This window comes from Lindgomyces ingoldianus (genome assembly GCF_010093535.1).
Source record: "Lindgomyces ingoldianus strain ATCC 200398 unplaced genomic scaffold BDR25scaffold_9, whole genome shotgun sequence".
Lineage (NCBI taxonomy): Eukaryota > Fungi > Ascomycota > Dothideomycetes > Pleosporales > Lindgomycetaceae > Lindgomyces > Lindgomyces ingoldianus.
This window is the reverse complement of record NW_022985170.1, coordinates 1,596,530-1,619,201: the sequence shown is the minus strand read 5'-3', so window position 1 is coordinate 1,619,201 and position 22,672 is coordinate 1,596,530. Positions and strand designations below refer to the sequence as shown.

Sequence of the window (22,672 nt, the reverse complement as noted above, 5' to 3'; positions counted from 1 at the left end):
TAAGGCTGTTATATTATAGTTAAGTTAAGAGTAGGCATATAGTAACTAGAAGTGTTTAAAGAGGAATTAGTTTATATTTCCTTTAAGTTTATATTAGAGCTTATGTAAGAAAAAAGGTAGGTCTTTCTATTTTCTATTAAATAGTAAGAGATTAGAGAGTTAGTTAGATTTTATTACTAAGTTAAAAAAGTTATAAGTTATAGGTAGTGTTAAGTAGAAAAAAGTTAAGCTATTTTTAAACTTTTAAGTAGGCTTTAAGGCTAGTAAGTTCTTAGTTCCTACTACTATAATAAAAGTTAAGGCAGAAATAAACTACTTAATAATGTAAAGCTAGTTTTTAATGTCCTTTTAAAAAGCTTTAAAGCTTATAACATAGTAGCTTTTTTATAAAGTAAGTGCTTTTTAAAAAGCTTTTTAGCTTACTTTAATAGCTTAGAGTTATATAAGTACTAAGCTTATTAAATTAAATTTAAAGGCTATTTTTAGCTAAAGTTTTAACATAACAAAATGTTATAATTATGCACAAGTAAGGTTATAAAGCTTTATAAAGGTCTAGTTTAATTACTACATAAAGTATTATAGTATATATAAGACATTATATAAGAAATAAAAAGGTTTAAAAAAAATTAGTAATTAAATACTTAGCTTAGAAGTCTAAGCGCTTTAGGTATAAATTAAGCCTGTTCTAGGTTTAGTTAGTGTTAAGGCGGTTTGTGCTTAAGTTCATGTCCGTGTCGTGTCGTGTTCGTGTCAGACGTGCACTAATAATACTCCAGTACGCGTCCGATACAGTTATGTCTGGGATCCGGGGAGGATACCGTGACAATTATGGCCTATAACAACCCGCTCTAGCACTATATAGTACAGTACAGCCTAGAATATTATTTAGATACTACTTCTACTTCTTACTTACACATTTACGTGTTATGCCTAGTCTAATTACACTGTCTATAGCGCCTTTAGGATAGCTTACCTACTTTAGCTTACACCTGCTTCTTTACCTTTTTTCTATTACTGCGCGCTTTAAACTCCTTTAAAGCTATTAAGTGTAGACTTTTTTAAATTATTAAGGTCTTTTCTGCCTTAATTTACTTTTTTTATATAATTTATATTATGTAGTAGCTTTATTAGCTGCTTAAAGCTTAGTAATTTCCTATTACACTAACACTAGCTTATACATAATTATTACTACCTCTTTTAAAACCTTTTTAAACACTTTAACTATAAAAGTTAGTAAACTATTTATATGCTTTTAAATTTTTATCTTTATAAGCATTAATTATAACTTAAGTTTTAAAGTATTACTTAGGGTTTATAACTGCTAGAGCTTATTATATATAAGTAGTAGTAGTAATAAAGTGCGCAACTTTACATTAAGGCTTATTATAACTTATTATAGGTTAAAAAGAACTAATTTAGCGCCTTAAAACTTTTTTTAGATATTACTAAAAGTAATTATAGCATTATAAGCTACTTTAAAGCATAGTAGGAACTTTATTTTTATAATATAAGTAATTTAGTTATGCATAAGGTTTTTAGCTTAGCGCTTATATACTTTTTTTAAAGAAGTAAAATAACTTACATTAAGTAGCTATAAAAGGTGCAATAAGTAAAAAGGTATATAAATAGCAATAATTTTATTATTTTTATAGTATTACTAAAAATAAAGTAAGTTATAGCTTTTATAGCTATTAATAACTAGCATATAGTAGCTACTAACAGTACACTTTTTTATATGCGCGTTAAAGTGCTTTAACTAGTCTAAACTAAGCTAATTAGTAGTTTAGCTATGCTTAGAGATTATAATAACTTAATTTTAAAGTAAATTTTTTTTATACTAGTTTAAAAAGTAGTTGCTACCCTAGAAAATAATAAAGAGTAAAATAGCCTACCTTTTAGCATTAATGCCCTAGATAGCTGTTGTCTACTTCTAGTTACCTAGCTAGACTGCTTTTAGCTATCCTTATCTCTCTAAACTTATAACAACTACTCTAGTAGATATCTAGCCTATTATAAACCCTATTTTGTTAAAGTTATATATGTTATTATCTTAGATGCTATACTTAGCTTTAATATTCTTTATAAAGTTAAACTAGCTTTAAATTACTATAAAATTCTTATAAAAAGCTTTTTTATAGTTATACTTATACTTAAACTTTACTTTAAGCTTTAAGTAACACTTAATAAATGTATTAAGCTAGTTTATGCTAATATAGCCTATATTATGCTTAGTGCGCAAAGAATTAGCTATATTAGCTATAGCTGCTAGCTAGAGAGGAAATCCTTGCGCATCTAGCTTAAGTATGTGCTAAATAATTACTTACTTTTTATTATTATCTAGCTTTTATAAGTTAGCTATATAATTAGCTTAGAAAGGTTACCTAGTGTATTAGTTACTTATTATCTTTTAAAAGACCCTATAAATAGCTGCAGCATATTACTTAAAAAGTATTACATTTTATTTAAAAGCTTAAAGCATAAGCTGCATTTAACATTTCTTTAACATGTTTAAGTAGTGTTATTAGAAATGCATTAGTATAGAAAAGGTAGTGTAGTAGAGTCTTAGCAAAAGTAAGCAACTTAGGTGTGTAAGCAACTTGCCTGTAAAGTACGTTACTTTTATAATAAAAATTTTAAAAGTAGTTAGTTTTTTATTATAAGTAAACTTATTTTTTATTATGTCTTTTAATCTGTTATAAAACATTTAGTAAAGGGCCTTCTAGTCTGTCTATCTACAGATAGCTAGCTGCTATCTAAAACATGCTGTGTAGTACTAGGCTGTTTCTTTTTTTTTAGAGTATTTAGTTTATTAGCTGCAATCTTTTATTTATCTATAGTTTTATAAATAGCTGTTAGAGCTTTTTTAAAGGCTTTTATACTACTAAATATTTCTTTAGTTTCTAGATTTAGTATAAAGCTATTAGCTTTAAAGTCTATCTAATTATCTATATATAGTTAACGTACTTCATGGGCGAGTTGCTCACACACCTAAGTCGCTTACTTTTGCCAAGACCTCACCCCAACAAACTCTATTATAGCCCATAACAACCCGCTCTGGCACTATATAGTACAGTACAGCCTAGAATATTATTTAGATACTACTTCTGCTTCTTGCTTACACATTTGCGCGTTATGCCTAGTCTAATTGCACTGTCTGTAGCGCCTTTAGGATAGCTTACCTACTTTAGCTTGCACTTGCTTTTTTGCCTTTTTTCTATTACTGCGCGCTTTAAACTCTTTTAAAGCTGTTAAGCGTAGGCTTTTTTAAATTATTAAGGTCTTTTCTACTTTAATTTACTTTTTTTTATGTAATTTATGTTATGTAGTAGCTTTATTAGCTACTTAAAGCTTAGTAATTTTCTATTATACTAATACTAGCTTATGCGTAATTATTACTACTCTTTTTAAAACCTTTTTAAACACTTTAACTATAAAAGTTAGTAAACTATTTATATGCTTCTAAATTTTTATTTTTATACACATTAATTATAACTTAAGTTTTAAAGTATTACTTAGGGTTTACAACTGCTAGGGCTTATTATATATAAGTAGTAGTAGTAATAAAGTGCGTAACTTTATATTAAGGCCTATTATAACTTATTATAGGTTAAAAGGAACTAATCTAGCGCCTTAGAACTTTTTTAGATATTACTAAAAGTAATTATAGCATTATAAGCTACTTTAAAGCATAGTAGGAACTTTATTTTTATAATATAAGTAATCTAGTTACACATAAAGTTTTTAGCTTAGCGCTTATATGCTTTTTTTAAAAAAGTAAAACAACTTACATTAAGTAGCTATAAAAAGTGTAATAAGTAAAAAAGTATATAAATAGTAATAATTTTATTATTCTTATAGTATTACTAAAAATAAAGTAAGTTATAGCTCTTATAGCTGTTAATAACTAGTAGATAGTAGCTACTAACAGTACACTTTATTATATGCGCATTAAAGTGCTTTAACTAGTCTAAACTAAGCTAATTAGTAGTCTAGCTACGCTTAGAGATTATAATAACTTAATTCTAAAGTAGATTTTTCTTCTTATACTAGTTTAAAAAGTAGTTACTACTCTAAAAAATAATAAAAAGTAGAATAGCTTACTTTTTAGCATTAATGCCTTAAATAGCTGTTGTCTACTTCTAGTTACTTAGCTAGACTACTTTTAGCTATTCTTATTTCTCTAAACTTATAACAACTGCTCTAGTAGATATTTAGCTTATTATAAACTTTATTTTATTAAAGTTGTACATGTTATTATCTTAGATACTATACTTAGCTTTAATATTTTTTATAAAGTTAAACTAGCTTTAAATTACTATAAAAATTTTATAAAAAGCTTTTTTATAGTTATACTTATGCTTAAACTTTACTTTAAGCTTTAAGTAACACTTAATAAATATATTAAGCTAGTTTATGCTAATATAGCCTATATTATGCTTAGCATGTAAAGAATTAGCTATATTAGCTATAGCTGCTAGCTAAGGGGGAAATCCTTACACATTTAGCTTAAGTATGTGCTAAATAATTACCTACTTTTTATTATTATCTAGCTTTTATAAGTTAGCTATATAATTAGCTTAGAAAAGTTATTTAGTGCGTTAGTTGCTTATTATCTTTTAAAAAACTCTATAAATAGCTACAGTGTGTTGCTTAAAAAGTGTTATGTTTTATTTAAAAGCCTAAAGCATAAGCTGCATCTAATGTTCTTTTAACATGTTTAAGTAGTGTTATTAAAAATGCATTAGTATAAAAAAAGTAGTGTAGTAGGGTCTTAGCAAAAGTAAGCAACTTAGGTGTGTAAGCAACTTGCCTATAAAGTACGTTAGAACTAAATTATAAAAAGTTTTTTTAAATATAGTTTTATTTAGAATATTATTTCTGCATTAGTTTAAAATGCTTTTTTATTATATTACATGTAGAGGTAGCATCTAGTAAAAAAAAGGTAAAGGTCTTTAGGCAATCCTCTAAAAGGCTTTAAAAAGGCTAGTTATAAAGTCTTTTTAGCTATAATACTTACTTTCTTAGTTAAGATATTTTAAAGTTTAGCTAGCTTTACCTATAATGCATGTATCTAGTTTATAGAGCTTATAGCTGCTTAAAGATTTAAAAGTGTAAGTTAGTTATTAAATTTAGCTACTTTTTAGTGTAGATTTTTTACTTTTTTATAAAAACTAATAAGTTTATTAATTTTATTACTAATCTACTAAAGTGTTTTAATGTTGTTCTAGATACTATTAATCTGTTTTACTAAGACTTCTTTATTAGCTATTAGAACTTCTTATAATCCTAATAAAGCTGCGTAGGCTATGTTAGAATTAAGGTTATATTAAGTAGTTATACTTTTTAAAAAGTATAACGTACCTAACAGGTTAGCCGGCCACACAGGTTAGCTAGCCACTTTTGCTAAGCCCCTACCACACTCTACCTATCTACATAATGCCTTAACAACAACACTAGATTAAATTTTCTAAAGAATGTTAGATATAGCTTACTTTTTAGGCTTTTAAATAAGACTTAAAACTCTTTTTACAACACGCTGCAGCTATTTATAATATCTCTTATATAACACTAAGTAATTAACGCGCTAGACAGCCTTTAAAAGTAGAATACTAGCCTAAATTAAAGAATCTAACTAAGCTTAAAAAAAGTAGTTGTTAAGTATATACTTAAGCTTATTATATATAGATTTTCTTTTAAGCTTATAGCTATAGCTAATATAGCTAATTCCTTACGCGCAGAGTGTAATCTAGGCTAGGTTAGCTTAAACTAGCCTAGTATATAAGTTAAGCACTGCCTTAAGTTTATAATAAAGTTTAATTATAAGTATAATTATAAAAAAGCACTTTATAAAAATCTAGAGGTTATTTAAAGCTAGTTTTACCTAGTAGCTAATATAAAAGCTAAGTACAGTATTTAGAATAAAGATATGTATAACTTTAATAAGTTAGGCTTTATAATAGGCTAAATATTAACTAAAGTAGTTATTATAGCTTTAAAGAGATAAAAATAGCTAAAAGTAATATAGTAAAGTAATAAAAAGTAGATAATAGTTATCTAGGGCATTAATATAATAAAGTAAGCTATTTTACTTTTTATTATTTTTAAGGGCTACTATTACTTTTTTACCTAGTATAAAAAAAATCTGCTTTAAAACTAAGTTATTACAGTTTCTAAAAATAGCTAGATAATAAATAAGCTTAGGCTGCAGTAGTTAAAGCACTTTAATAAGTATATAAAAAAAAGTTATAAGCGCTTATTAGCTTTTTATTATTAATAGCTATAAAAGCTATAACTTACTTAATTTTTAGTAGTACTATAAGAAAAATAAGATTATTACTATTTATATGCCTTTATACTTATTACACCTTTTATAGATTTTTAATGTAGGTTGTTTTACTTTTTTAAAAAAAGTGTATAAGTGCTAAGCTAAAGATCTTATACATAACTAGATTACTTATATTATAAAACTTAAGTTTTTACTATGCTTTATACGCGCCTATAATGCAGTAATTACTTTTAGTAATATTTAAAAAAGGTTTTAAGGCGCTAGTTTAGTTCTATTTAACCTAGAATAAGTTAAAATAGCCTTTAATATCTAGTTACATACTTTATTACTACTACTACTTATTAATAATAAGCTTTAGTAGTTATAAACCTTAAGTAATACTTTTAAATTTAGGTTGTAATTAATGCTTATAAAAGTAAAAATTTAGAAGTATATAAATAGCTTACTAATGTCTATAGTAAAGGCCTTTAAAAAAGTTTTAAAAGGGGTAGTAATTATTACACATAAGCTAGTGTTAGTGTAAAAAGAGATTATAAAGCTTTAAGTAGTAAATAAGGCTGCTATGCAACATAAATTACATAAAAAAAAGTAAATTTAGGCAGAAAAGACCTTAATAGTTAAGGATAAAGCTTGTCTAACTACTTTAAAGGAGTTTAAAGCGCGTAGTAATAGAAAGAAGCTAAAGACATAGGTGTGCGCTAAAAAAGGTAAGCTAAGTTAAAGGCAATATAAGTAGTGTAATTAGACTAGGTATAACTTACATATGTGTAAGAAAGTAGTAGAAGTAGACTCTAAATAATATCTTGTGTTGTATTACTCTATATAGGGCTAAAGTGGGCTGTTTTGCGCCAGAATAGGGTAGTTTTAGTAGGGGCTTAGCAAAAGTGGCCGGCCAGCCCGTTAGGTACGTTAGTGTTTAATGTTATAATTCTTACTTTATAAAAGCACTTAGGTTAATATTATTCCTAGTAAGGTAAAGCAGAGTGTAGGGGCTAACAGCAAAGTGTACAGTCCTACATAATAGCTATTAGGCTAATAGAGTAGGGTAGAGTAACTAGATTATAGTTTGTCCCTATAGCAGCAGTATAGTAGCTAGGTTAAACAGTCCTGTTAGACAGAATTAGAGGTATATATAGTGTAAGATATATAAATAGTATTACAGCTCTTTAGAAAGCTAGAATGCTACTTAGTCTATGTAAAAAAATAAACTAAACATTAAACACACTTTTTAAAGGTTATTTAAGGTAGAAACTATATACATGTCTTATAGTGCTAAGAATAAGTTAGATAAGTTTACTAAGTTTATAGTACAGCAAACTTGCTTAGCTTGTTAGACTTGTTAGACTTGCAGCCTGCCCTCCTATTAGACAGTACATTCCTCTATAACTGCAGGCAGCTGTGCTGCTTTCTCATCTTCTAATTAGTCCGCAAACAAGCCCTGCCCCAACCTAGCTAGATTGTAGAGTACTTTAGGTGGAGTTACGTCGGTCTAACTATAGACTGTAACAGTATAGTGTTTAATGTTATAATTCTTGCTTTAAAAAGCACTTAAGTTAATGTTATTCCTATAGTAATAGAACAGAGGCTAGGAGCTAACAGTAGGGTGTACAGTCCTACGTAATAGCTAATAGGCTAATAAAGTAGACTATAGTAACTAGATTATAGTTTGTCTCTATAGCAGCAGTATATAGCAGCAGTATAGTAGCTAGGTTAAACAGTCCTATTAGACAGAATTAGAGGTATATATGTTATAAGATATATAGATAGTGTTACAGCTCTTTAGAAAGCTAAAATGCTACTTAGTTTATATAAAAAATAAACTAAACATTAAACACACCTCTTAAAAGTTGTTTAAGGTTAGAATTATATACATATCTAATAGTGCTAAGAACAAGTTATTTAAGTTTAGATAAGCTTACTATACAGCAAACTTGTCTAACTTACTTAGACTTGTTTTATTCCTTAGCCTTTTTTCCTACTAGACAATGCATTCTTCTGTAATCCTAGGCAGCTGCGCTGCCTCCACGTCTTCCGGTTGGTCCGTAAACGAGCTCTGCCCCAATCTAGCTAGATTGTGGAGTACTTCGGGTGGAGTTACGTCGGTCCAACCATAGACCGTAACAAACCTAAGTACTTTATACTGCTGTTAAAGGGTAAACTATAGTTAGCCTACCCCTCCTTACTAATAACTACAGCTTAGCGGACCGTACACCTGCAGACAGTCTAAGTTCCTCCCCTCCCCAAAACCTTACTCATCCTCCAGGCCCTGTGTACTCCGGACACCATTTCTCCGAAGTAAAGATTGTAACACTAATATCTAAAGGGTCCTTATATCTGCTCTAACCCTGCCCTAGCCCCTGCTGTACCCCTATTCCCCTAATTAGTTGCACCTATCCCCTGTAGCTAGCTTAGTAGTTTTCTAATATCCTTTGTACAAGGCCTATAGGTATTAATAGCATTCCCGGGTTTCTGAGTCCCCACGCACTCCCATATGCCTCTAAGTGGATTCATACCGTATTCAGACCCGTTGTCTTGCCTGTGCTGTTACAGCAAGCTCCTAGCGAAGGCAGCTAGCCTAAGTTCCTAGATAACAATAACTTAAACATAGAGAGAGCCCTAAGCCTGCAGTAACCTACCAGCATAATTCAGAAGAATTATAGCTTAATTATACTTAATAACTATCTTTTCGTAATGTTTAATTGTAGTATCATACCCCTTAAATACCAGATGGACTAGAGAAATCGGTTTATGAAGATGGATTGCGTCCATCTTCCCCATCCCGCCAGGACTCCTCTCTCCGGCCATTTGTTGAGCATTAGTTTTCGCCCTGATCTGGTGTCTCCCCGCACTATAGGTCTCCGGCTATGTCTTCTAAAACCCTAGCATCATCTCCTCTACAGGAGTTTTGATCCGGGAGTTTCCTGCTGTGGGGTTAGCAGAAAACTGTAGTAAGATTCATGACCTGAGATGGGGGAGGCATGAATAGCTTTGGCCATTTGTGTTCTGGGTAACAACAGGGCATTGGGCGGTTGACTTTCTGTTGTATGCCAGTAAGTGGGATTGTGGTGATATGTAATAGAAATGAAAGATTTTTGCAAACAGACCCTTTATATCCCTGAAATGGGCTAACAACCTATTGGGAGCACAACTAGAGATGTCAGATACTTGCTGGGTACTTCTTTGATTTCGATAACAATACTCATTAATTCGCATGCCTAACCAAAAGGAGATAAAGTAAAGGTGTAGACACTAAATAATACACTGTTTGAATTACTATCAGTTAGAAGGTTGTGGTATCGTTTTTAGGGACATATCACCACACTAATAATACACTTTACTTCCTCCCCTTGCCTTTGGCCTTACTCCTCGTAGACCTTGCTGGTGGCTCACTCTCTTCAATCGACTCCTCTGCGATATCGACACCAGATCCCTCGTCAGTGCCAACCACAAGCCCACCATCATCTTCAGTCTCCCTGTTGTCCGAATCAATTCCCCCTTCCGTGCTTCCGCCCTGCTCTTTCTCTCTAGTATTCCGTTCCGCTTCCCAATTTTGAACTAAGCCTGCTACAATGTTTTCCTGGACCTTGTCGTTGCCATTCCAGGCTCCACACCCGCAACATCGCCATCGACCTAGATCTTCAAGCGTTCGGGTTCCGGGTGGTGCTTGGCCATTGACGAGCCGGCATTCGCTACAGATCAAGGCAAGTCGGTTTTTAGGCTGTGCTTCATCTTCTCCGAGAAGGGCGTCTAGAATTCTGTCGTACCAATGTGTTTGGGTGAACGTTGCTGCCGTTGACGATGAGTATTGCCGTGTTAATTCTGCTGAGGTAAATGCATTTGGTGCGAATTCTGCGCTTGGAACTTCCTGTGGGAGTAGAGCTTGGCCCGGCCAGGGAGTTTGTGGGGAAGCACCGGCCGTGGCAGGTCTCTGAGGGGTAGACGGACGCTGGTTTCCTGGGGGTGAAAGATTTCCAGGTCGGGGGATGTTTGCTGTTGGGGGTGGAGTAATGCCAGTACGAGGCCCTTGTGGCTGGGGGAATTTCTGAAGGCCTTGCGACTTCCTTCGTGCTGCCGGGGAGGGGGATTCCCTCGCCTTCGGGGAGGCCCCGTACTTCTCGAGTAGTTGTTGGGTCGAATTGTACTTGGTGGCAGCCTTCAGCCTCTCTATTGTGGCCTCTCGTTCTTTATGGAGGGTTTCGAGGTAGGATTGTGTGTTTGATATGCGGTAGTCGTAGTATGTAGTCATGGCGGTGCGGACGATGTATATCCTAGGCAGCATTAACGGATTTATCGAAGGTAGTCTTTTGCTGAGGTATGAACCTACACCACAGGTCCACCAGATATGATCGATACCTCAACCACGCCCCAACCCCGCCATCCTGTCACGAAAACTAAGAGCAGTGCAGCGAGAATGTAGGCAAATCCAGCGTAGAGAGTCCACATAACACGGACACGCCGTGACCTGAGTCGCAACACGTCATTTCTCGCAGCAGTCTTAGATATCTTGGTGGTTAGGGTGGAAAGTGTCTTCTCGAAAGAGGCAGCGTCCTCGCTCGACTACCACGTTTTTCATTAGCAGACGCGTGGCCTCAGCCTAAGCAGATTATGAGGACCCTTACCTTCCAAGGCCAAAAATATACCATAACGCCGGGGGTCAGAGAGTCGGCTCTCCGGGGCTTTTGGCGTTGTCTTTTACAGAGTGTGCAGCATAATTTGTGGTGGTGGAGTGAAGGCGTTTGTTCCGTGACGTCGGTGAGAGCTCGCGGCAGGTGATCAGCACGTTCCAGGGAAGCCGCAGCATCCCTGTCAACGAAACTTCTTTCTTTCCACTGGCCATAGTTACCACCTTCCTCTGGTTATAGCTGCGATAATTCATACGACACTCAAGGTCCCAGGAAATGGCGCTCGCAGCTTACAGGCATTTACTGCGGTCGACGCGCATCGCATTCCAAGGTGTGTCGTAATAAATTCGGTTCCGAAGGTAAATCGGAAGCTCACAGCCTCTCTAGGAGATGTCGGCACATTTCTCGCTGCCCGCACTCAGGCTCGCAAAACCTTCGAGGACAATCGCGGACTGCCAGAGGGCAGCGAGGAGCTATCAAAGCAAATCACACATGCTGAGGAGGTTGCTAAGATTCTCATGGAGAACGTAGTTCAAGGACAAGCTGTGGACAACGACACAAGCAGATACAGTAAGTAATTAAGCGCGGAGGCTCTAGGTTGTTTGCATTTACTAATGGCCTCCCCCAGAGCTACGGATACATGAGTACATCGAGCGAGGAGACAATGAGGATATCAAGAAAGGGAAGGGGAATACATTGGCAGGAACCAAATGCTGTTCATCTTGACTTTGACAGTGCTGAATGGAATCGTGATACCCATGAATGCAGTTGCGCCAATGCCCGCCCGGTACGCCATATATCTACCCATGATATTCGCTCAATTGCCGGCGAGACTGGCATATCGAACTTCGTCATCCACACCTGGAGGCGGCGCAATCGCCGCAAGGCTATCCAGGTCATTCGCCGGAGCGGCTTCAATGGAAGCTCTTGAAGCGGAACCGGCTTCAATAGCGCGCCGAACAGAACCAACAGCTGCTCTACCTTCTTGTGCATATTGCATCCTCTCATTCTGATCTAGGGTGTCCAATTGTTTCGGCTTTCCCCAAGTGACGCGGAGTGGGCAGCCCTTGATTACTACCTTACCTTGCAATGCTTCTGCTGCGGTCTCGGCATCCTTCCTCTTGACGTAGTTTATAAACGCAGCATGTGCTCGGTGGGAACAGACGACGGACCGTAACTGCCCATATTGCTTAAAGTGGGTGCGGAGTTCATTCTCGGGAAGATCGTCTTCTACACCGGTGAGGAAGAGCGATGTTATATCCGGATCGCGTGGAGGGTGCCAGTCCTGCGGATTCGGAGGCGCTTGTGCGAGAGGGAGACGACCCCCACGTCCTGGCCGAGGACCACCCCGTCCGCTGAAGGCACCTCGGGAATCTCTAGTCCTGATAGGGCCGGGAGCACGCCCTCCTGCATCAGCACTACAAGCTCCTTCAGGTGTTGGAAGAGCCTTCTGTCTCTCTTCGCCCTCAGCAGCCTCTAACCTCCGCTGCTTCTTGTAGTAGGGTTCGCTGTTTGCCAGTCGCTTCAAAAGGTCCCGCGCCTTTTCATCCGTATTCTCGTACGCTGCCTCCACTGCGCCTCTGCCTTCCTCAATCTCCCTCTCGTGCTCTTGTGCATAGTATTGGCGATTGATATCGCTCTTTGGACCAGGGGCCACCATCTTCAGAGCCGCATCTCGGATAACGATGGGTAAACCAAAGGAGAGGTCGAGCATGCAGGACTGACAACAATTCTTTAAGCGCGCGCATGTCAGGCAGATGCTGGTCTTCTTTTGTCGTGCTGTGCGATCAGCCTTCCAGCGAAACACCGTGAATGGTCGCGTGCAGATCTTGCACTCCGCTCCGTAGTCCTCCTTCAACATCTGCACATAGGGATTGTCTGGCAGACATCGTTCGCAGACCGAGGGGAAGTCGGTAGTTTCCCAGCCGGACCTGTTCAGATCTTGTTTGATTTGGGGCGGCATAGTTGCGGTGGAAGTGTCAGTCGTAGGCTGCGTAGATAGGTTGTTTATTGGACGGAGAGATACGGAGGTAGGTGTGGAGGCGGGGGCTCTTATGGGCAAAGGTAAGATCGAAGCGGCAAAGTTGGATTCTCAATTTGGCATTCACACATCATCCATGTTTCCTTTTCCTATCACGTGCGAGCGTCTCGGGTGGCGGATAAACTGCAGACCGAGCTCAGACGCGGATTTGCCACTAGGAAAACAGGGCCAATGGCAAGCGTCCAGGTACGATCCATGGCCAATGACAAGGCCGTTGGTACGATTAAGTTGATAGGGGTCCATCCTAGCACCTCCAGTCTTTGGCCATATTTCCTCGACCGCTACTTTCGCTTCCTATTAATTCCCTCCCTTTCTCCTCAATTGACCTCTTTCTTCCCCCTCTCTCCTTTCAAGTTTGCGTGTCTCTACATACTTTACCCTGAACGTGGTCACAAAGTTTCCCAAATGTCACCAATCGCACTTGAGCAAGAAGACCACGCCCGCGATGCAGCCTTCAACAGGGCCATGCATGGCAAATCATCTCAGGCCCAAGGAGGCATGGCCGCCATGCTGAGGAAGGACAGGGCTGCCCAGCAGGCTGCTGTGGATGAGTATTTTAAGCACTGGGATAACAAAGCTGCTGGAGAGGAAACTGAGGAAACTCGGAAGGTATGCGACCATTGTAATGCCACTGTTCGTTGGGCCGCAATTGACCATTACTAGGCTCGTCGAGACGAATATGCAACTTTAACGAGGCAGTACGCGCTCCTCTCGCTCCACTATGTCTTAATGGTTCCTAACATTTCCCCCTTTGCGTAGTTACTACAATCTTGCTACCGATCTATACGAGTATGGCTGGGGCCAGAGCTTCCACTTCTGCCGTTTTGCTTATGGTGAACCTTTCTACCAAGCAATTGCCCGTCATGAGCATTATCTTGCGCACATGATGGGTCTCCGGGACGACATGCGCGTCCTGGACGTCGGATGTGGTGTTGGGGGACCTGCACGAGAAATGGTCAAGTTCTCGGGTGCCAATGTTATTGGATTGAACAACAACGACTACCAAATTGAGCGTGCCACACGATACGCACAGAAAGAGGGCCTATCACATAAATTGAAGTTCACTAAGGGAGATTTCATGGTATGTGGAATTCCCCTGTAGGAAGCAAACAAACGCTAACTCGAGTTTTTTCACTAGCAAATGTCCTTCCCTGACAACTCCTTCGACGCTGTCTATGCTATCGAAGCAACCGTTCACGCACCTTCGCTTGAGGGAATTTACAGTCAAATTTTCCGTGTTCTCAAGCCTGGTGGTGTCTTTGGTGTTTATGAGTGGCTCATGACCGACAGCTATGACAACGAGAACCCTCATCACAGAGAAATCCGGCTTGGAATCGAGCAGGGCGATGGTATTTCCAATATGGAGAAGGTCGAGGTGGCCCTTGCCGCCATGAAGGCCGCCGGCTTCGAAATGATTCACCACGAGGATCTGGCTGAGAGGGATGATCCCATGCCGTGGTATTGGCCGCTTGCTGGTGACCTGAGGAATATCGGCAGCATCTACGACATTCCTACCGTCATTCGCATGACTAAGATTGGTCGTGCTCTCGTACACAAGTTCGTCGGTGCCTTGGAACTAATCGGCGTGGCGCCCAAGGGAACTCAAAAGACCGCAGACAGTCTGGCTGTTGCAGCAGATTGCCTTGTGGCAGGTGGTCGCGAGAAGTTGTTCACCCCAATGTACCTGATGGTGGGACGGAAGCCTATGAACGCATAGTTGGTCTTGTCCCGCAACTTTTTTGGTTTTCATTTCTCTTCACTTCGATAGACTGCTACATGCATGACGGCCTTCCGTCCTGAGTTGAGTTCTAGGGACGTCTTTTATGGGGAGCATTCAGTTCCGGCCATGGTGGAGCTCCGCCTATTAGAACTTGGGCATTTACGACATTTTGGGCTGACACGGTGTCAGAAGAAGTAATACCCTGGTGTTGCGAGCAGCACGAAAAGGGGCAATGTCATGATGATTACAAGGGGTTTGGGAGCGGAACATACACATAATAATTCGACCTCGATACAATGAGGAGATCCCTATAAGTTTAATGATATTGTTTAGAATTCACCAGCCCTCCGCCCTAAAGCGTGGCGACATGGAGTTTGATTGTTTACACAGCATTTAAATTCCGACTCCAGGTGACCCAATTGCCCTCGTGAAGGCTAGGGTAGAATCAGTCTGGGCTGTGGTATACTTCAGCAATGCGGAACTGGTTAGTTGAGCTCCTGATATAATAAATATAATCACATGATCTCTAAAGTGTGTTATTGCATGCTGGGCTGTTGAGGGTGCTGTCGGTTCCACACGGCCCTCGCGCCAAGACGGGAGCTTGGGCTCAACTCAACATTTGTCGGGGATCGGTTCGGGGATCCAGCAACTCTTAGAGAAATCTCATCCAGCACCATCACCTCCATCTCTCCTTCACCGGCCATTATCCACCTTGTGGTTCTCCCTCCCCTCGACATCTATCCCCTACATCTCCCTAGCAATGACTGCTTCCAGGTTCTTTCGACCTGCTACTCGTGTGTTGTCAGCTTCGCGGCCAGCTCCCGCCCTCCGACCTACTTTCCGAACAACTGCTGCAATTCCGTCATTTGCGAGGAGTAGGGGATATGCCGCGGCCAGCAACGCCAAGGAGATGACAGTGCGAGATGCGCTGAACGAGGCCATGGCCGAGGAGATGGAGATGAACGACAAGGTCTTCGTGCTGGGAGAGGAGGTCGCACAGTACAACGGAGCGTAAGTTATACCTTTTACCTACTCAATTAGATTCTTTGGGAGAAATTCTACGACTTTGATGCCAGAGACGTAGTTCTGACTCCCCCCGACTGCGAGCTCTCAATTGTGAGGCAAATGGCAGGACTATGTTAACCTAAGCTTCCACAGATACAAGGTCACGAAAGGTTTGCTCGATCGCTTTGGCGACAGGAGAGTCATTGACAGTCCCATTACCGAATCCGGATTTGCTGGTCTCACCGTTGGTGCTGCATTGGCTGGACTGCACCCGATTGTATGCTACTCGTTCTCCAGGAAGTAACCGAGTATCTAATCGAATTACAGTGCGAGTTCATGACGTTCAACTTCGCTATGCAAGCAATCGACCAGATCATCAACTCTGCGGCGAAGACTCACTACATGTCTGGTGGTATCCAACCCTGCAACATCACTTTCCGTGGTCCGAATGGTTTCGCCGCTGGCGTCGCTGCCCAGCACTCGCAGGATTACACTGCGTGGTATGGCAGCATCCCCGGGCTTAAGGTGGTATCTCCCTACAGCTCAGAAGATGCGAAGGGATTAATGAAAGCCGCGATTCGCGACCCCAATCCTGTCGTCGTTTTGGAGAACGAGTATGAGGATTCCAGATAGCTGTGTGCCCCCCAATTCTAACATGTTCGCAGACTACTATACGGTCTTTCATTTCCAATGAGCGAAGCCGCTCAGAAGGATGATTTTGTTCTTCCTGTATTGCCCCTTCGAATTCTGTGCAATCCAGGACACGTTTTCTGACATGCGTCTAGTTTGGCAAAGCCAAGATTGAACGCCCTGGAAAAGACCTCACGATAGTAACCCTATCTCGCTGCGTCGGGCAATCACTCGTTGCTGCCGAAGAATTGAAGAGGCGGTACGGCGTTGAGGCTGAAGTTATCAATCTCCGATCAATAAAGCCCCTCGACGTCGGAGCCATCGTCAAGTCGGTCAAGAAGACTGGCCACATGATGGCAGTCGAGTCGGGGTTTCCATCCTTTGGAGTGGGTGCGGAGCTCATAGCCCTCACCTGCGAGTACACCTTCGATTACCTAGACGCTCCTCCTGTCCGTGTCACTGGTGCCGAGGTGCCGACGCCGTATGCCCAGAAGCTCGAGGAAATGTCGTTCCCCACTGAAGAGTTGATAGTCAACTACGCCGCTAAGCTGCTACGGGTGTAGTTGCGGCTGGCGTTGTGGCTTGAAGATTCATGAATTTCTGCTTCACCCACCCTTCTGATTTACGCTATCCTCTTTCTTTCAAGATGGCTGCATGCTTTGTGAGGGCCATTGGGACATTTGTAATGCTTGACTATGTATCAAAAGCCGAGTTTCTCTGGTGTCAGCAGGAGCATTTACATGTACATGTACTTCTAATGCTTCAGTTTCCTAGGGTTGTTTCTTGGACGTCATTAGAGCAGAGCGGGTCAATAATTCGGTTTCAAATTTTGCATATGACTGATATCAAGATTTGCAGAGTGAGGTTCATCACCGATCAATTCCAAATAGGTCTGGCCTAGTGCCATATGAGATAGGAAGCTACAGCACGCTGCCACCTATGGTAGAACACACGGGAGTCTGACAGGATCTCACTGATCAGGTTTTAGTAAGTTCATTCTCGTTCTTCAATTCTAGTTTTGGCTGGGCTTAGGTATTGAACCCTCCGACAAATTTAGAATTGCCCCACACCCTGCATCGTGCTACCTCACGTCGAACATGACAAGGTAATTGAGGACAAGACTTTGCACCCTTTGGGGGATCCACTTCGTTTCAGCAAGCAATTTAACGGATTGATTCCACCCTAACCGTCTTTTCGCGAGGCGACGAACAGTTCCGAAAGTTAGCAGAGCACCATTCGCACAACTCCACATAGCTGTGGACGGCTGAACGTTCGCGTGCAGCATCAAGGAAACAACCGGGCTAGTGTGCCGTCCCATCGGATTCTCAAGCCCGGCGTGCATGTCCGGGCAGGGCTATGTCCACCACTGTGGTACAGAACTTTGGTTTTTGAATGCAGAAATGTGTCAATTGCTCAATCCAGACCCTATGGCATTTAGAACATTGATGCCATCCACCCCGGCACCTGCAGTCATCGGCTCATGGAGGCGATTATCAAGCATGGTTGTGTTTTGCTGCCAAAGGGAAGTGTGGAATACGCACCGGAAGAAAGATGGGGTGGGATTTACTGTTTAGTTTCGAGGATGTTCGGTAGGTTGCTAAAAAAGGGTCTGGATTCAGTATCCGGCGCCCGGGCCAAATTGGAAGAACCTTGGAAAGCCAAGCTTCGAGAAGCGAGCTCGGCATGGGACTTGACCCATGCATGCCCCATCGCACCTCGCTGCATCTCTCACCATCTGCCAGCTGCCGCCGACTTCCATCTTCCAGGCGATGGCGATATCCTTGAACCTTTTCTCCCTGTCAAGCCACTCTCCACCTTTTAGGAACAAGATGGCTTGCAGGACCCCATATCTCCTTCTAATCCTCAGTATTGACAGCTTCCCCTTGCGGTTACTCGGCTCCCAAAGCCACATCGCTTCCAAGAGCTTGTTGCGCCTTAGCCAGTGGTGAAGAGTCCATTTGAGACCTGGCCAATACCAATCTTGCTGGACACAAACTTTTCGCCCCTCGCTTACCCCTTCCCGGACGTGACCTCCCTTAGATCCTGTAATCCCAACATCAACTCCTCCGTCATTCAGCCAGCCCAAGGAGGCTGAAGCAGGTACCACGTGGCTAGTCGATCGATCGTAGAACAGTCGAAGTCTCATGAAACTTGAAAGTGTCCTCCCCCACAAGCGAGTCGCATGCAAAAATTTGCTTACAGGCCCCAGCCCTGCTCTTTTCGATTTGTCTCGATCCACCTGGACGTAAAAAACAAACTTATATCAGGGACGGAGCCGCCCCAGGCTGCGTCAAGGGCTGGGAGTCTGAGGCGAAATGGTCTGATGGATCGTACGATCACTCGCTCAAAGTGCAGCTTTGCAGTGACAAGCTCTGCTCAAATCAACCTGGGTTGTTGATGCTCAAGCCAGCCCTACACATGGATCCGGATTCACAAATCGCATTGCCTATTGGTGAGCACGTAGCACTTTTTCGTCTGTATTACCAATTCTAATGTTCAAACACCTTTGGGTATTTGTGTTCACGTCTCGCGTGTCTGTTGCGGGTCTTGATTAGCAGGGAACATTACTGTTGTTTGAGCATCCCGAAAGCTTGTTTTGTGGCAATGTTTTGCTTCTTCGCATTTCCCACGTGTGAAAGATGCACCTTGTCACTACCAATTCCAAATTTAGGCAAGATCCCGCGATATCACACCCACCTTGGACTCCTTGCCACACTGGTAGTGATTGGACTACATTGTCTGGATCCCTACCATCTAGTAGAGCTACCACTGTCCACACTAGAAATGGTTAGAGCGGTGGTCAGACTGATGAGAGTGAAGGTGTGGTAGTGTAATCAAGGCGGCATTGAGGCACGCTAAGATCCTCGCAGATTGGGGAAGCAAGAGAGATTACATGGTAATTACTACAGCTAGTATTTGGTAGTGGGACATACACCGACCAAATGGTGCCTAGTTTCAAGAGCATTAACTCCCTATATTTCCCACTACCGAGTAAATACTGCAGAACAAAGCCATGACAGAGTTTAGGTACGCATAAGGAATGCTCTGCCCATCGACAGGTCTTTAAAGGCACGACGATGGTCCGCGTATCAGGCGTCGACGCCGAGCCCCATCACTCACACCGACCGCCTGGGACCAATGCCTGAGTGATCCTTCACTCACCCTTGTCCCGATCCTTTTGTCCCTCCCCCACTTCAAGCAGAGAGAAACGAATGGCGACTTCAAACCTTTCACTATCACTAGTTTGAGATCAACCTGCAGCCTAGCTTCTTCTTGTAACACACCCATTCTTCATTCCCCCCCACCAAACTCGATCTCGTTGTCTTGGATGGTTTACAGGCCTCACTTTAGTTAGCATAACAGAGGTATTATTTCTAGTTTTCCAGCAACTCCACGTCTCTCAGCGCGCCTATGGCCAGCAAGGATGATTCTACCACCATCCTCTCCCTCCCCCTCGAACTGCGCGAACAAATCTACAAAGAAGTACTAGCCAACCCTTCGCAAGGGCCAGGGCTTTTAATTGCTTGTCACGATATTTACAACGAGGCCCACAAGTTCCTATTCCAACGTCCGCTATCCTTCCGGAACCAGTCAGCCTTGTGGGAATGGCTCATGAAGGTGCCAGGGAAGCACCTTCACTACGTCACCGAAGTAACCCTCGGACTTGAAGATGTCAATCTTTCGCCGCTGCTCACGATACCTATCAAGCCACACGGTGACTCTAAGCCTCGGCTTTTGACATGGGAGCTTTATGAACAAGAGTTGGAGAAGCTGTATCGAGTTCTAAAGAAATTGCCACACTTGAAGACGCTGACTATCAAGGCCCTTCCAGACTGTCAGTCTTTCTTATACCACGGGTTTCTGACTACATTCCTAGGGCATCTGGGCTCGCTCTTCCCTAGTCTCTGGCACTTGACCTTGAGGGGGAACTTCCATCATCAGACCCTATCGTTCCTCACCCCGCTTGAGGAGCTCCGATATCTGTCTTTTGATGGGTTTTCTTCAACTCCACCCACTAAGACCGCGGAAATCCTATCCAGTCTACACCAGCTCACGGATTTATCACTCGCCTCCCTCCACGCTCTCCTCACACCAGCCGATTATGTTCACCGTAGCTTCACATCCAGCCATCAGTCCTTCACTGCAGACGTATTACAATCTATCAACGCTCTGACCTCATTCCACATTACCGAAAATATACAACCCGCGTCACCGACTGGATTGTATTTCACTCCCCAGATTCTCTCATCCCTCCACTTCGCACACAACACCACGCTCATCAGACTCTCGATCCGGCTGTTACATACACCAGACGTCGAGCCTCTCGAGGCACTCCAAGAATTTCTCCAGGGATCATCGATTCAGAAGTTGGAGCTAGATTGGCCGGATTTTGATCCAGAGGATCTTGATGACTTGCTACCGGGTGCGCTGAAAGAGTTGTGGGTTAGGACTTGGTCGAAAGAGAAAGCTTTCGATGTCCTGTGGCAGCTCATCAAGAGTCGAGAGGCGGGCGGCTTGTATGAGTTGAGGAGAGTAGTGTTGGTGAGGAAGGATTGGCACAAGGAGAGCGATGTGGCGGTGGGTACTGAAGCGGACGATGTTGGTGATGATGAACAAGAAGAAGTAGAAGAAGAAGAAAAGAAAAGGGTTGCAAAGTTGTTGGTTCATGGGAGCTTTGAGTATAGTAATGATCAACTTGGTGGGGTTATAGCTGAGGAGGGTAACGGCAGTGATGAAGATGGGGATGGGGAAGACGAGGTATGCTTCTATTCATATGAGTACACAATCTACAGAGAGTGCACGTGTCTTGCAGTCTATTCCCCACCATCTTACCTTTAGTTCATTCTCAATTCCCTCCCTACTTTTGGACAATCATTTACTAACAAAGTGACCGCAGCTCAGCTCTCGATCTGGAATCTCGTACGAAGACGTCGCCTGCGCCATTATCAGGCTAAAAGATCTGAGTGTCAAGGTTCTGTGGCATACAGAGAGTATATGAACCCGGTAAATATCTAGACAGCTCCTAGACTTCTTCACAATTTTAGTATCACGCTTCATTATCTTCTATCCATGTACAATTATCCACGACTCCCCACTCCCTATTGCAACAAAAATTAGTTTCCACACTTCCAATTACCCATCTTCCCGATACAATTAATGATCCAAATCCATTTCAAACCCCCATAGCACCTCTAATATCAGCCACGCCAGCTTCCCCACTACTACGTCTTATTACTGATCGAGGAACATGACAGTGGGGTGAATTTAGGACAGGATTTAATATCCCACGTTACACAAGAAGGTGCTGCACATCCTCGTTTACAAATACATAAAGCTCTTTCAAATCTTCTCAACAACCTTCCACTCTACTCGCCTACCTCCCTGGTAACTCCCAAACCGAGCAACGCCACAGCCCAAAATTCCAAAATTCAATTCAAATCGCATTGCCTCTTGACGTCACCATTATTATAGCCGATTCTCGTGCGGGGTCAGATTCCGAATCAGAACATACGAGGCAGAAGGCCTGCCAAATCATACGTCAAATCGGTTGTATGGGAAAGTGCAGGGGCTTTTGATTCGTTGACGGGATTCGGGTCGACGTCGAATGTCATACACGGCTGAGACGGGTTTGTGGCGTGAGAGTGACGTGGAAGGGGCGGGATGGTAGGGTTGGAATCATATGTTACATCTTTGGGAAGGGAGAGGCTTTGACTGTCTTAGGATTTGTATTCATGTGTGGACTGGAATAGTACTGGCTCTTGCCATGTAACGTGGAATATGAGGGTGGGCTAATTCAGGACAGGCATTGTACTTAGTCAGACTCTCTACTTGATTCAAGAAAGAGGTTTAACGAGTAAACTTTACATACCTTATATTCTATTTCATGTGATAACATGCCGAGCTTGATCCATCTGCCAGAGAGGACTGAAGCACGGGTTTGTGATAGTACGCTATTGTACCAGATGAACCTCGTTAACGTGTTTGTATTCGTCTGCGCTTCTCCAATCTACACCACTATAGCAATAACTCATTTAAGCTTAACTAGCCCGATAGAAAATAACCTAGAGAAATGTGGAGGTAACTTATTGGTCGCGAAAATCCTCACAATAACCCTTGCGAATGTTTAATGGCATCTTTCCCGTGACGATCTTCCGACCCCAGTAATACGAAGAGATTTGATACTATAGGTAAGGAGAATTTTCGTTCTGGTGCCTACCTTGGACTTGTTGAGCCGCGTAATCCCCTGGATGCAACTTAGTTTGCACATATAACCTCTGTAGCTATTGTTGGTAGCGGTTTGGTTGTTCGCACTGATCAGTAAGGGAATCCAGCTACCGCAAACTAACAGAAATAAATAGAAATGGATT

General features: G+C 41.4%; 7 protein-coding genes across 7 annotated transcripts; 4 read left to right on the top strand and 3 right to left on the bottom strand.

Moving 5' to 3' along the window:
- Nucleotides 1–8,271: 8,271 nt before the first annotated feature.
- BDR25DRAFT_352937 (uncharacterized protein) lies at nucleotides 8,272–8,860 on the top strand (the record flags this gene model as incomplete). The annotated part of the gene is made up of 4 exons (XM_033695080.1): nucleotides 8,272–8,384; nucleotides 8,509–8,590; nucleotides 8,641–8,648; nucleotides 8,761–8,860. 4 exons carry the CDS (start codon nucleotides 8,272–8,274, stop codon nucleotides 8,858–8,860), a joined length of 303 nt encoding a protein of 100 aa, XP_033550369.1.
- A 677-nt stretch (nucleotides 8,861–9,537) lies between these two features.
- On the bottom strand, nucleotides 9,538–11,019 carry BDR25DRAFT_283145 (uncharacterized protein). Its single transcript, XM_033688023.1, has 3 exons — nucleotides 10,906–11,019; nucleotides 10,611–10,843; nucleotides 9,538–10,554 (listed from the first exon to the last, which is right to left on the bottom strand). Exons 1-3 carry the CDS (start codon nucleotides 10,927–10,929, stop codon nucleotides 9,621–9,623), a joined length of 1,191 nt encoding a protein of 396 aa, XP_033550368.1. The 5' UTR covers nucleotides 10,930–11,019; the 3' UTR covers nucleotides 9,538–9,620.
- Nucleotides 11,020–11,581: 562 nt separating this feature from the next.
- On the bottom strand, nucleotides 11,582–12,995 carry BDR25DRAFT_392618 (uncharacterized protein; the record flags this gene model as incomplete). The annotated part of the gene is made up of 2 exons (XM_033698210.1): nucleotides 11,770–12,995; nucleotides 11,582–11,724 (listed from the first exon to the last, which is right to left on the bottom strand). The coding sequence occupies exons 1-2, from the start codon at nucleotides 12,869–12,871 to the stop codon at nucleotides 11,582–11,584; spliced, it is 1,245 nt and encodes a 414-aa protein (XP_033550367.1). The 5' UTR covers nucleotides 12,872–12,995.
- A 220-nt stretch (nucleotides 12,996–13,215) lies between these two features.
- BDR25DRAFT_333045 (uncharacterized protein) lies at nucleotides 13,216–15,007 on the top strand. Its single transcript, XM_033692799.1, has 4 exons — nucleotides 13,216–13,558; nucleotides 13,613–13,647; nucleotides 13,709–14,030; nucleotides 14,088–15,007. Exons 1-4 carry the CDS (start codon nucleotides 13,355–13,357, stop codon nucleotides 14,664–14,666), a joined length of 1,140 nt encoding a protein of 379 aa, XP_033550366.1. The 5' UTR covers nucleotides 13,216–13,354; the 3' UTR covers nucleotides 14,667–15,007.
- Nucleotides 15,008–15,316: 309 nt separating this feature from the next.
- On the top strand, nucleotides 15,317–17,188 carry BDR25DRAFT_258049 (pyruvate dehydrogenase E1 component subunit beta). Its single transcript, XM_033686518.1, has 5 exons — nucleotides 15,317–15,680; nucleotides 15,828–15,951; nucleotides 16,002–16,288; nucleotides 16,340–16,403; nucleotides 16,460–17,188. Exons 1-5 carry the CDS (start codon nucleotides 15,430–15,432, stop codon nucleotides 16,865–16,867), a joined length of 1,134 nt encoding a protein of 377 aa, XP_033550365.1. The 5' UTR covers nucleotides 15,317–15,429; the 3' UTR covers nucleotides 16,868–17,188.
- Nucleotides 17,189–17,316: 128 nt separating this feature from the next.
- On the bottom strand, nucleotides 17,317–18,886 carry BDR25DRAFT_352932 (uncharacterized protein; the record flags this gene model as incomplete). Its single annotated transcript, XM_033695079.1, has 10 exons — nucleotides 17,317–17,385; nucleotides 17,422–17,658; nucleotides 17,685–17,716; nucleotides 17,769–17,817; nucleotides 17,846–17,993; nucleotides 18,020–18,466; nucleotides 18,505–18,624; nucleotides 18,691–18,716; nucleotides 18,809–18,830; nucleotides 18,873–18,886. The coding sequence occupies 10 exons, from the start codon at nucleotides 18,884–18,886 to the stop codon at nucleotides 17,317–17,319; spliced, it is 1,164 nt and encodes a 387-aa protein (XP_033550364.1).
- An 856-nt stretch (nucleotides 18,887–19,742) lies between these two features.
- On the top strand, nucleotides 19,743–20,852 carry BDR25DRAFT_196049 (uncharacterized protein; the record flags this gene model as incomplete). Its single annotated transcript, XM_033684338.1, has 1 exon — nucleotides 19,743–20,852. A coding segment is annotated over one exon (1,110 nt), but the record flags the coding sequence as incomplete, so codon positions are not given.
- Between the last annotated feature and the right edge of the window lie 1,820 nt (nucleotides 20,853–22,672).

Bases quoted from the DNA above. Each gene is read 5' to 3' on its own strand.
- BDR25DRAFT_283145 (XM_033688023.1), bottom strand. From the start codon at position 10,929: ATGGTATATTTTTGGCCTTGGAAG. The intron at 10,844-10,905 runs GTAAGGGTCCTC...AAAACGTGGTAG, and splicing joins TATATTTTTGGCCTTGGAAG to TCGAGCGAGGACGCTGCCTC. The intron at 10,555-10,610 runs GTAGGTTCATAC...AATGCTGCCTAG, and splicing joins ATATCTGGTGGACCTGTGGT to GATATACATCGTCCGCACCG.
- BDR25DRAFT_258049 (XM_033686518.1), top strand. From the start codon at position 15,430: ATGACTGCTTCCAGGTTCTTTCGACCTGCTACTCGTGTGTTGTCAGCT. The intron at 15,952-16,001 runs GTATGCTACTCG...ATCGAATTACAG, and splicing joins TGGCTGGACTGCACCCGATT to TGCGAGTTCATGACGTTCAA. The intron at 16,289-16,339 runs GTATGAGGATTC...ACATGTTCGCAG, and splicing joins GTCGTCGTTTTGGAGAACGA to ACTACTATACGGTCTTTCAT.
- BDR25DRAFT_333045 (XM_033692799.1), top strand. From the start codon at position 13,355: ATGTCACCAATCGCACTTGAGCAAGAAGACCACGCCCGCGATGCAGCC. The intron at 13,559-13,612 runs GTATGCGACCAT...GACCATTACTAG, and splicing joins AAACTGAGGAAACTCGGAAG to GCTCGTCGAGACGAATATGC. The intron at 13,648-13,708 runs GTACGCGCTCCT...CCCTTTGCGTAG, and splicing joins TATGCAACTTTAACGAGGCA to TTACTACAATCTTGCTACCG.